At 41.3% G+C, this 13503-nt stretch overlaps 1 protein-coding gene across 2 annotated transcripts in view; it reads left to right on the plus strand.

Moving 5' to 3' along the window:
* Positions 1-9787, plus strand: part of MRPS35 (mitochondrial ribosomal protein S35) — a 42057-nt gene extending 32270 nt beyond the window's left edge. For both annotated transcript variants that reach the window (NM_001194252.3, XM_015151149.3), the window contains 1 exon segment: positions 8678-9787. In NM_001194252.3, the coding sequence (NP_001181181.1) occupies positions 8678-8947 (270 nt within the window). In that variant the 3' untranslated portion in view covers positions 8948-9787.
* Positions 9788-13503: the final 3716 nt, after the last annotated feature.

Raw genomic sequence — 13503 nt, forward strand, 5'->3', positions numbered from 1 at the left:
ATAAAAAAGACACCAGAAAGGGGGTTGAAGTAGTTGTTCCATCTCTCCCCGACAACACACAGTGAGGTGGGCTCTCACTCTGTCGCCTACCCTGGAGTGCAGTGGTGTGATCTTGGCCCACTGCAGCCTCTGCCTCCCAGGCTCAAGTGATCCTCCCCACTCAGCCTCCCGAGTAGGACTACAGGCGTGTCACCATGCCCAGCATGTTCCGTCTTTTAAAAGTGCTTCAAAATACTTTTTCTTTTTCTTTTTTTTTAAACACAAAGCATTTAGTGCAGCCATCCATTTTAAATTAGGGCTAACTTTGAAGGTCAGGAATCAAACAGCTTATCTTATTATATAGCCTTTTCATTTTATCCACTGAGAAAGTAAGATTTAGAGGAAAGGTCAGGTACTTTGCCCAAGGTTACAGAACTTTTTAGTGGAGGAACTCAGACCTGAACTGCAGCTTCAGCGTACCATATTCTTTCCATGGTATCATATTATTTAGTTTTATTTAACTTTGACTTTCAAAATGTTATGAAATAAGAGAAGAAATCAAATCTGACTTTAACTGCTAGTTTAGTCTCCTTTCAAAATGAAAAACTGACTAGCTGAAAATTCATCTATCTCCATAACCTGTTTTCAGCTGGGGGTTTTGTCAGTGCCACCTGAGAAGCTTTTGTAACTACAGCTGCTGGGGCCCTGCAGAATCAGAATCGCTAGCTGTAAGACCCAGGTTTTTATACAGTTTTAAAAGCTCCACAGGTGATTCTGGTGCTGAGCCCTGATTGTGAATAATTTCTCCAGTCTTTGAATGTTGTAAATAAGGAAACTGATTAAGTTGGCTTGTCTTTTTTAAGACAGCTTTTGTACGTGTAAGTTTGAGTATCCCTAATTTGAAAATCTGGTATCTGAAATGCTCCAAAATCTGCAACTTTTTGAGCACTGACAGGATGCTCAGAAGAGCATTTCACATTTCAGATTTTCGGATTAGGAATGCTCAACCAGTCAGTATAATGCAGATTCTAAAATCCTTTAAAAAATCGAAATCTGAAACACTTCTGATCCTAAGCATTTTGGATAAGGGATACTCAACCTATATCTCATATCAGAGCTTGAGGATAAAGGGTGGTAATTAGAATGAAAGGGGCAGGCAAGAAAATGGAGGGATTTTTCTGTTGTACATAAATAGGAATTTAGACTTGATGTGGTAGACAATAAGCAGTGTTCTAGATCCCTGAGTAGGATGGTGCTACACAGAAGGTGACAGTCACAGAAGGTGACAATCTCAATTTCTGCCCACATTCTGCTTCCCCACCCAGTGGCTGAAGTCATACATTTGAGAGTTACAGTCTTCTTCCCTCTCTTCTGATACCAAATAAGTTACCAAGTCTTTCAGTTTTGCTTTTAAATATCGGTTAAAACCGTTTCCCCCTTTTTATCCCTACCGCTACACTCTAGTATAAGTTTTCATCATCATTTACCTGAAAACTACAATAGGCTTCTAATTGATTTCCTTGTCTCATCCACCTTCTATATTACTGTTAGAGTAATTGTTCAAAAAAACAAATCTCTTGCACCATAGTCCTTTACAAAATCCTTCAGTGGTTTCCCATTACTTAGGATAATGTCTGAACTCCTTAGCATGCCATTCACAGCAATTTGCCACCTCATTACCAGCACTCAGGAAATATACATTATATAGCCTATACCTTAGACATAATGAACATAATATGTTCTTTCATAACTTTGCATATGTTATTCTCTTTGCTTATAATTCTTTTTTCAAATTGATCAGCCTTGCAAATTCATATGAATCTTTTAATACACGTCAAATGTAACCTCTCTGTTTCCTGCCCATCCCTTTTCCCTCCTCTAGCTAGCATTCCTTTTATTACTTTTCTGGTAATTGCCTGTACACGTGTCTGCTCACCTCATTAGACTGTGAGATCACAGAGGTATAAGGAGTGTATATTCATTCATCTTTGTATTTTCAGCATCTAGTACAGTGTCTGGCAAATTTGCATTCAGTAAATGTTTTTTAAAACTTAATTGAATTCCTTGACATAGTTAAAAATTTAGCTTTGGTAGCTGAAAGAATTGACAGTAATTCTTTTCTCACTTTTTATGAATATTTGCCTCTTCGTATTTTTTATGATTTTCAAATTGCTTGGGATTTTAAAAAATGGTTAAACTGTTTTCTCTCATACAGCACAAGGCCTTACTTGTAATCATGAGAAGTGGAATATTACTATGATTCATGTCCTAGGCAAAGAGAGTTGTAAATAAGAAGGTAGGAGGTGACAGGCTTGTGTATTCAGTGGAGCAGATATTTCTTTGCCTTCTGTTACAGCAGAATACACTGACCCTTGCATGAATTAGCTATTATGTTTTTCTTTGTATTAAATTGATACAAGGAAAAAAAAAAAGATGATAGGTTCCAGTTATGTTACTATATTTTTTTGTTACTTCTTTTATCATGCCTGGAGGTTCCTTAGAACATGTTGTTCTAACACTAACAAGCAGTGTGGTTTTGGGCAAATTATTCGGTTGCTCTGGGCTTCAGCTTCCTGATCTGTAAAACAGATGATAATAGTAATAACTCACTCCTAGGTTTATTGTGAGAATCAAATGAGTTAATATCTGTAAGGCACTTAGAATAGTGCCTGGCATGGAGTGAGTGTTCCAACAGCTTTTCAGCCTCAGCCCATGCCACTTCCTTCTCATTGGCCTTCATTCATTTCCTTGATTGTGTTAACCGGCTTCAAGGCCTTTGTGGATGCTTCTCCTCTACTGGGATCACAGTACTCATCTGACAGGCTCACCGTCAACTTCAGGTCTCTCGTTAGACTGAACGTTTCCAGAGAACACTATGCCTGGTAGAGTAGTTGTGCAAGAAATATTTATTGAATGGATGAGTAAATAAATAATCGAGCCAACTGGAAAAGAGAACAGGATCACATGGAATGGAAAGTTGCTTCTTCAGGGGTTGGGGTCAGGGCACATTCTCTCATTGCAGGCAAGAAGGAAAGGAAAAGGGGTGTGTGTGTGTGTGTGTGTGTGTGTGTGTTACATATACTTATAAATTAAATGGTGAAATTGTAAATATTTAATGGTCAAAGCATTAAAATAGGAGTTGACAAATTAATTGATTTGCCTAAGTAGTGATCAATTTGAGCTTAAAATGGTATTGTTAATTGCCCCCAGTAATTTGAATATGCTGTTGTTTGTGCTTTAAAATTAGTATATATTTTAAAATTAGTATATAGTGTAAAATAACTACACTTCAATAAAATAAACTTTGTGTGTGTGACAAGGTCTGGCCCAGTCACCCGGGCTGGAGTGCAGTGGTGTGATCTTGGCTCACAGCAACCTCTGCCTCCCAGGCTCAAGAGGTAGGGAAATGTGGGTTTGAAACCCACTCCTCTTTAAAGTTGTATTATTAACAACAACATTTATGTAATGTTTACTATGAGCCAGATCCTCTAAGTACATAGATATTCCTTACCTCTTTTAACCTTCAGAACAGCCCTGTGAAGTCAGTTCTTACAGAGATACAAGTTCAAGGAACTCACCTATTACAATAATAAATGATGAAAGTTAGGATTTAAACAGGTCTGGGAGATACCAAAGCTCACAGTAAATACCATCTTATACTAACTTCCTGGGTGACCTTGAGCAAAACTTAGCTGCCTCAGCCCTGCATCTGTAATTTAGAAACCCAAAAAGCTTTAGAAATTGTTAGTCTTTCCATAACTTATTTGGTGACAAACATGTGACCTGAATAGATGAGAGGCTATTTATATTTTTTGTTCATTCCATTTAGTGTAAATATTCATATATGTTGCATTAAAAATTACGTGTTGGATTAGGTGATGCTGCTATAGACCCCCCTCTAGAGGTGTTAAAAAATATATGCTATATGCACCATAATTCACTTTCTAAAATACAAAAATTTCTGAATTCTCCCAATAGATTGTGGACCTCTGTTTAACTTCCATAATACTCAGTTTTCTTACCTATGTAATTCTTAAAATTTATCCCAGTACATCTTAACAAGAATTATATGTAATAGTATACGTAAGCATTTAAGATACCTGATATATAATTAAATATTCAGTTTGTTGGGATTGTTACTGTCATTATCTTGGAATTTTTATTCAGCTGTGCAGGGTTTGGATCCTAAAGCTAGACCATGTAGAAAATGTGAATTTGGCTGGGCACAGTGACTCACACCTGTAATCCTAACATTTTGGGAGGCCGAAGCAGGTGGATCACTTGAGCCCAGGAGTTTGAGAACAGCTTGGGCAACATGGCAAAACCCCATCTCTACAAAAAAATGCAAACATTAGCAGGGCATGGTGGTACTCTCTGGTAGTCCCAGCTACTCCGGAGGCTGAGGCAAGGGGATCGCATGAGCTCAGGAAGTTGAGGCTGCAGTAAGCCAAGATAGTGCCACTGCACTCCAGCCTAAGTGACAGAGGGAGACCCTGTCTCAAAAAAGAAAAAAGGAGGCCAGGCGCCGTGGCTCATGCCTGTAATCCCAGCACTTTGGGAGGCCAAGGCTGGTGGATCACCTGAGGTCAGGAATTCAAGACCAGCCTGGCCAACATGGTGAAACCCAATCTCTACTAAAAATACAAAAATTAGCCGGGTGTGGTAGTGGGCGCCTATAGTCCCTGCTACAAGAGTGAGAGAGAGAGAGAGAGAGAGAGAGAAAGGAAAAGGTGAATTTTGTTTTGTTTAGTTTGCAACTGAGACTGAACACTGCATTGTTTTCAGTACAGGATAAGAAGCCAGGCCTTTTACAGAATGTAGTTTGTTTTCCTTACTAGTGACTTTAAACCATAGTGATTTTCTCCTATAAATGTACATTATTCCGTAGTACAGGGTTTCCTATCCTTTTTGTCAGATCCCGGGGTCCAGGTCCAGCCCATGCTGAAGTCGGAGGGGTGTGGGTGGATGAGCAGAAAGAACACTTGGGGGGCTGTAGACAGGTGAAAGACAGTTTTATTCAGCAGCAGCTCAAATTAACAGCTTTCTTACACTAGCTCTCTTATGAACAGCTTTTCTTACACTGTCCACCTTTATCTCAGCGGTTTGCTCCAGCTGTGTGGCTCCCGCAACCGCCATGCCTGCAGCTTCACGGAAGGCTCTCCCCAGCCTTCAGGGTTAGCAGCTTAACCCTTTATCTGGGCATGAGCAAGCCGAGCTGTGTCCTGGCTGCCTCCTGTCCAGACGGACAGCTTTGGCTCTCTCTCTCTTTCTCTGGGCACCAGTGCCTACACAAGAGCCATGTTGAGCCAAGCTGAGCCCCAAGAGCACCTGTACAACGGTAGCAGGGCAATTATACCTTTTACAGACAACAGTGGCTCAGAGCCGAGGATGAACTTACACAAACAGGTTATGTAACAAGTGGGGGTGTGCACCTGCACGCCAGACTCGCTGTCATGCAGGCCTGGATATCCACCTTGGCCTGCCTCCATGTACCTGTTCATGTGATTACACACTTAGAAAATTATTTACTGGCCAGGTGCGGTGGCTTCCACCCTGTAATCCCAGCACCTTGAGAGGCTGGAGCAGGAGGATTGCTCTAGGCCAGGAGTTTAAGACCAGCCTTAGGCAACATAGCAAGACCCTGTCTCTACAAAAAAAAAAAAAAAAAAAAAAAATTAAAATTAGCTGGGCATGGTGGCGTGCACCTGTAATCATAGTGCAGCTAATCAGGAGGCTGAGGCAGGAGCGTCCTTTGAGCACAGGTGTTGAGGTTGGCGGTAGGTAAGCTTTGATCACATCTGAGATGAATGAAGGAGGAGGGTGCTTCATTCTGCTGCCAGTATTCGAGGCTCACCTGGCTACAAGGGCTGAGGGAATCAATATCTTGGCACACCTATAATACATCTTGGCAAACCAGTGTATAATTATATATACCAAATGTAAGGGGAAGAGACATGAAATGTGGGAATTATTAGTGGATTTACTTTAATTCCTCTGCATAAGCATCTATTTTGAAGCGTTAAGAAAATTCAGATAAAACGTGTGAAACTTAAAAATACTAGTTAAGTCTCTTAATTGCCTGTCTTCTAGCAGTCAGGCAGTTGAGTCAGGAATGAGATGGAGTGACTGTTTTACTTAACGCTTTATACAATGTATTTATCGGTTTGTTATATTAAGTATATTTTACCCTGTAAGTTTGAATTGTGAAAAAACTATGACATTGTCTTGAGACATCTAAAACATTTCTAAGAATAGATAGAATCAATAATGTATTTAATTTAGGACATTTATTTTTTAAGGGGTTGACATTTATTCCTTTCTCAAGTACTACAGTAAAAATTAGGTGAAGTAGGGTAATTTTGCCAATTTTTTTTAATGGACACATTCAGAGTTTGTTAGAAATTATTTGCAGCAGAGTTGTGGGGGAGAGGCATAACAAGTTGTTTCAGGCTGGTCTGAAGGTAGTTATCTCAGTTGATTGTTCACAGTCAGTTACAGGTTGAATTCCTTGTTCCGCTCTTACCCCGTTCTCACTACTCGACTAGCCTAAAAAATAATAATAAGATAAAAAGAAGTTGTTTCACATTATGCCTTCCCTGCCAAGCCTAAAACCTCCCGACCAGATTTTCTTTTAAAAAGGATATAGAGTTGGTTCTCAACTGGATATTTCTAGAACATACGCTGAGACGCTGTCCACAGCCATAAATTTATTACAGGGAGGTGGAGCAAACATGCAGGAATTGTAAGTGCGAATATACCGCACGTGGCTTAGGAATTTGGGGGCCAGGGAAGACATCCTGCATCTTACTGGTTTCCCTTGAAGGAACGGTACCCAGTTTGAAGGATTCAAAGGAGAATTTCTTCTCCTAAGTCTCTTCCTTTCGCCTCGGTGATCTGAGCAGGGTTTGCCGACTCCGTGTTGTCCCCAGTGGCCTGTTTGTGATCGGTGGGGCTCCTCTTTACCCTTGGAGGAACACATCTCCAATGCTTTCTTTTGTTTTCATAGGCACTTGTAGTGGGGATGGGGGTGGGAGGGTGGCACAGGTGGAAACCTTACCTGCTGCTTGGTGCCCACTCAGCTCTGCAGAGCCTTGGAGCTGTCTACTCAAGCTGGGATCTCTTTGAAGGGGATTTTCCAGAGGTAGAATAGTATTTCTGACAGCCTCACAAATATACTCATCTTTTAATATTTTGCCACCTTTAAAAGTTGTTATTCAGAATAGTAGATGATTCCATAGCAGCCTGTGGCTCAGAATATTGTTATGTGTTAATTTGGAAGCAATGCGACTAGTATTCAGCACTTCTTTGAACAGGGTATATTACTTAGTAGCTGTGTTGCTTGATTTTCACAGACTTACATCTCCATTTAAATCAAATCTGAATTATGCTGTATTACTGTAAAGCCTACCAGTGTTCCCTAGAATAGCATGGTAATAATTTTTGTAAGAAAAAACAAGTAGTAACAAAACATTGTTCACATTATGGGAACAGAAAGATAATAACAAAATAAAATTCCAGGATAGGCTGGGCACGGTGGCTCACGCCTGTAATCCCTACACTTCGAGAAGCCAAAGCAGGCAGATCATTTGAAGTCGGGAGTTTGAGACCAGCCTGGAAAACATGGTGAAACTCCATCTCTACTAAAAATACAAAAATCAGCTGGGTGTGGTGGCGGGCGCCTGTAATTCCAGCTACTCAGGAGGCTGAGGCAGGAGAATTGCTTGAACCCGGGAGGCGGAAGTTGCAGTGAGCCAAGATCGCCCCACTGTACTCCAGCCTGGGCAAGAGAGCGAGACTCTGTCTTGGGGGGTGGGGGGGTAGAAAATTCCAGGATATATGAAGTCATTATGACTAAAAACCATGTATTATGTACATCATATTCTTAATTGTATTATAATAATTAGTCTTCCTCATCATCCCACAAGTATATCACAGAGATAAATACAATCTCAGCTCTCATTATTTTTAATAATGATCTCCTTGGTACTAAAGAAGTTGAAGATTACAACTCAGACATGCCAAATGTTGGGCCAGGCGCAGTGGCTTGCCCCTGCAATCCCAGGACTTTACGAGGCCATGGCAGAATAATCACTTGAGCCCAGGAGTTCAAGACCAGCCTGGGCAACATGGCAAAACCCCATCTCTACAAAAAATACAAACATTAGCGGGGCATGGTGGTGGGCGCCTGTAGTCCCAGCTACTCAGGAGCCTGAGGTGGGAGAATCACCTGAGACTGCGAGGCTGAGGCTGCTGTGAGCTGTGATTGTGCCACTGCACTCCAGCCTGGGTGACAGAGTGAGACCCATCTCAAAAAAAAAAAAAAAAAAAAGTGAAATGTTGATGTTTCAGGGTTTAGAGAATAGCTGCCAAAAGTTATTTTCTATATCTGCTGGAAAACAGCATATCTTTGTAAGTATAGTTTGTAAGGCAGACAGATTGTAATTGTGTGGATAGAGTAGCGAGTGGTAACAGAGCTTGACAGACCAGTGTTCACGTGACAGAGTGTGCAGCCCTCAAGCGCAGGTGCAGGTGGCCAACAGTGCTGGGTTAAGGGGCCAAAGTGCACAGACAAGGCATTGGCCAGGACTCTCCACATTTTGCAGACTTCTCTTCCCTTAACAAGGAAAAAAAAGAAAAAGAAAGAAACAAACTTTTGATATTTCTCAGAATTCAGAACTCATTTTTTGTTTTGTTTCAGAAAACTGAAGAATGGGAGAAAAGTAAGACTGAAGCAGACATGGAAGAGTATATATGGGAAAACAGTTCATCAGAAAGAAATATCCTGGAAACGCTTCTCCAGATGAAAGCTGCTGAGAAAAATACGGAAATAAATAAAGAAGAGCTCCTTGGTACTAAAGAAGTTGAAGAGTACAAAAAGTCTGTTGTTAGTCTTAAAAATGAGGAGGAAAATGAGGATTTGCTTTCTCAGTACAAAGAATCTGTGAAGAGACTATTAAATGTGACATGAATTATGGAGTAGAAAAGCCTGCTTGATTTATTAATTTTATAATATATGTAATCAGTATCTAATTTGATACAAAGTTGAAAATGTTAAATCATTGTTTTTCCTCAGAGTTAAAATTATTTCCCTCATACTAATGCTTAATGGCAATGATTACTCCAGAGTTTTTTTATTTTTGCACTGGGGCAATAGACTAGGAGATCTCTGATTTCTTCTTGGTCTAAAGTGTTTTGATCTTATTTCTACGTAATAGCTTTGGTATTCATGTATATACATGCTTTTAATTGTGATTTTGCCACCTTCCCCATTTCTTTCCCCACAAGCTGGCGTTCAGTAGTTGCTTTTGAATAATGGTTTTGGTTACCTCGGAAGGTAGGCCCAGAACCCATTTCCTTGACTTGCGGTTCCAGGGTCTGTTCACATGACTGCTGTCTGGCTGATGCATTTTTCACGTTTGTCAGTTCTGGTTAGAAACAGGTCCTCAGGAGTACTCTCTAACCTGATATTGTCTAAAAAGATATGTTGACTCAACTTTGTTTAGTGTCCTACTTTCTAGATTGTGGGGCTCATTTTGCCAGGGCCAAGCTACCAGAAAAGCAGAAGTGGAGATTACCTGGTGTGTATCCCCCTGGATGCCCCAGTCAGAGCTGCCACAGCTCAGGAAAAAGATGAGGCATAGGGACCTTGAATGTAATGGAGTAAGTGACAAAATAAGAACTACCCTGGGAAACCCTGCATTCAGTGTAGCTGTCAATTCAGTATTTCTGAGTACACCTGTCAGCTGTTTCTTACCACTTCGATGGTTGTGATTAATTTAAAATCAGAATAAAGGAATCACTGAGTTTATTTGCCTAATAGACTTATTTTGCCTAGAAGAATTAGAGAGTATAAATGAAAGCCAAAAGGGAATTTCACAACGATTTCCTAAACCATTTGTGTGAAATGAAGGTATGGTCTGGTGTGAGTGAGGCCAGGAGTCTGTAGGTTATGAAGGACAATATGGCCTTGAGTACAAAAGGGGGAGAAAGAGGCATGTCGTGCCCTGCTGGGGCACCCTTACACTGGTTATTTTAATCCTAGGCCTGACTTACGAATGAACTCAAAAGGGGCTAGACAGCCAAACTGGTAAGTAGCGGATGAAAAACAGTATAGATAAAACCAATATTTTAGATCATGTTTAGAGCATATTTCAAGAAACATACCAGTACATTTAGAGACTCACATGGAGTTAAGAAAAACTCAGATTCCTAACAGGATTGAAGAAGGAAACATTTTGAAAACAGTAGAAGCTGAGAAGAGATGATCATTTGGGAACATGTAAAGCAGCAGTAGCTTAGGGTGGTTTATCCTGTGTAATAATACAGTGCAGATGAAAGCAGAGAGGAGGATGTGTAATAAGGAATTTGACCTTACCCAGAGGTCTGGCCTTTGCCCTTGGCTTCTGGGAGGTAGTCTATACCATACCCGTTAGGACTGTCTTTGTTTAGCGGGGTAGCTGGCCCCAAAATATCTCAGGATGGGACCAACATGCCAGAAAAATCTACCATGTGATTTAGGGTGGGGGCTTTAAGTCACATGGTATTAGTCCACCTGACAGCCGGGATGACTCACCAGACAATCAGCTATCATACCTACATAATGGAGTCCAGTAAAATCTTTGGGCCGGGCACAGTGGCTCACGCCTGTAATCCCAGCACTTTGGGAGGCCGAGGTGGCGGATCACGAGGTCAGGAGATCGAGACCATCCTGGCTAACACGTTGAAAACCCATCTCTACTAAAAACAAAAACTTAGCTGGGCGTGGTGGCAGACGCCTGTAGTCCCAGCTACTCCGGAGGCTGAGGCAGGAGAATGGCGTGAACCCGGGAGACGGAGCTTGCAGTAAGTGGAGATCGTGCCACTGCACTCCAGCCTGGGTGACAGAGCGAGACTCCGTATCAAAAAAAAAAAAAAAAAAAAAAAAAAAAAAAATCTGAACAGGGAGGCTTGAGTAAGCTTGGGTTAGCTATACTCCATGCATATTGTCACACACTGATACTAGGAGAGTAATGTGTCCTGACTCCTAGGGGAGAGCACCAGAAACAACATTTGAACCCTTCCTGGGCCTCAACTTATGTACTTCTTCCGTTGGGCGACTTTAAGGTATCCTTTCCCTGTAATAAACTGTAAATGTGAGAAGAATAGCTTTCATTCAGTTCTGAGTTCTAGTGAATTATTGAACCTGAGGGTTGTTTAGGGAATCCCCCACAAACTTAACAGTTGGTGTCAGAAGTAGGACGGCATTGTAGAGGACTCTACCCTCTTTTGCAGTTTGGCCAACTCCAAGTAACCTGAAGACTCTTAAACAATTATTGATGCCTAATGGCAAAATCGTAGAGCTGGCGGATTAATACAAAACTGCCTCAAAAATAAAACAGACCGGGTGCAGTGGCTCATGCCTATAATCACAGCACCTTGGGAGGCTGAGGTGGGAGGAGGGCTTGAGGCCAGAAGTTTGAGACTAGCCTAGGCAACATAGCAAGACCCTGTCTCTACTTTAAAAATGTATATATACATACATATTTGTATGTATATGTAGCAGTTGTTATTGTAATTTTAGCAAAATTAAGCAGCACTATTTGTCATTAATCAGATCCTTGTCCTTTAAAATCTGCCAGTTGACCGAATGTATGCAATTGGAACATATATTCATCTTGATAATGAAAATGCTAGGGGACACTTTGCTATATTAATGCAGTCATTTCTGATTTAAACTTAAATTGTATAGCCCAGAAGTTGCTTAAACACATAGGCAACTAAGATGTAGATCAAATCTCTTTTCTTAATTGTGGGATGCTTTAATTCTTTGGCATATTTTTGCAATATTGGTATTTCATAATACTAAACAGTTACAGACTTTTTTTTTTTTTGAGAAGCTGGACCCAGTGGCTCATGCCTGTAATCTCAGCGCTTTGGGAGGCCAAGGTGGGAGTATTGCTTGAGGCCGGGTATTGGACACCAGTCCGGGCAACGAAGTGAAACACTGTCTCTATATAAGAAAAAAATTCCCGAGGCATGGTGGCACACGCCTAGCAACTTGGGAGGCTGAAGTGGGAGAACTGCTTGAGAACAGGAGTTCAAGGCTGCAGTGAACTATGATCATACTACTGCACTCGAGCCTGGGTGGCAGAACAAGAACTTGTCTCCAAAAAAGAAAAAGAAAAGGGAAAGGGAAAAAAAGAAAAAGAAACAAACAAACTGGACCCTGGGGTCCAGTCGATAACTAAGGCTAAGGTTGTGACACCCACCTAGGAAGTAACCATGAAATCTTTCCAATGTTGTCACTTTTTTTTTTTTTTTTTTTTTTGGAGACAGGGTCTGCTCTGTTACAGCCCAGGCTGGAGTCTGGAGTGCAGTGGCACATTCATGGCTCACTGCAGCCTCAACCTCCTGGGCTCAACCGATGCTCCCACCTCAACCTCCCAAGTAGCTGGGACCTCCAGCTACTCCTAACCTCCCAAGTAGCACGCCACCACGCCCGGTTAAGTTTTTGTTTTTGTACAGATGGGGTCTTGCTATGTTGCCTGGGTTGGTCTGATTGTTTCTTAATAAAATTTAAAATTTTACTCAGAAGTTTTCTTTTGTCTCTGGCTCCCAGTAAGAAAGTGGTTTCTAGTCTCAGTTTTGCTTCTTAACTGATTCTGGTCTGTTGTCTTCCCAGTCCAAATTTACTCAATTTATCTAATGGTCAAAAGGGCTGAAGAGGAAAAGGAATTTGTTTGTTTTCTTAGAAGGTAAATATGCTTTTCCCAAATTAAGATCATTTATATGAAATTATCAGCTTTAAGGAATGAGTAAAATTCTGAGAAGCCCCAAGGGGGAAAAAGAAAGCGTTTTTAATTCTAGCAGCCCTAGTCTATTGGAAAACCTCTAAGCAATTCACATATACTTAAAAGTAATGATTTTTGGCAGTGGCTCATGCCTGTAATCCCAGCACTTTGGGAGGCCGAGGCAGGTGGATCACCTGAGGTCAGGAGTTCGAGACCAGCCTGGCCAACATGGTGAAGCCCTGTCTCTACTGAAAAATACAAAAATTAGTCGGGCGTGGTGGCAGGCACCTTAATCCCAGCTACTTGGGAGGCAGAGGCAGGAGAATCGTTTGAACCTGGGAGGTGGAGGTTGCTTTGAGCCAAGATCAAGCCACTTCACTCAAACCTGGGGGATGAGAGCAAGACTTCTCTCAAAAAAAAAAAAAAGTAATGACTTTCTAAATGGATGTACAAAAATGTATAAAGACAACTTACTAAATTATTTCTGTAAATATAATGTTAGGGTAATTTAAATCTTGCCTCCCCACCCCACCACCCCCTGCTTCAAATGGCATGGGTTTTGGCCAGGTGCAGTGGCTCACGCCTGTAATCCCAACACTTTGGGAGGCCGAGGTGGGTGGATCATGAGGTCAGGAGTTTGAGGCCAGCCTGGCTAACATGGTGAAAACCCGTCTCTACTAAAAATACAGAAATTAGCTGGGCATGGTGACGGGTGCCTGTAATCCCAGCTACTCGGAAGGGTGAGGCAGGAGAA

This window comes from Macaca mulatta, chromosome 11 (assembly GCF_049350105.2).
Source record: "Macaca mulatta isolate MMU2019108-1 chromosome 11, T2T-MMU8v2.0, whole genome shotgun sequence".
In the NCBI taxonomy this organism is placed as follows: Eukaryota; Metazoa; Chordata; class Mammalia; order Primates; family Cercopithecidae; genus Macaca; species Macaca mulatta.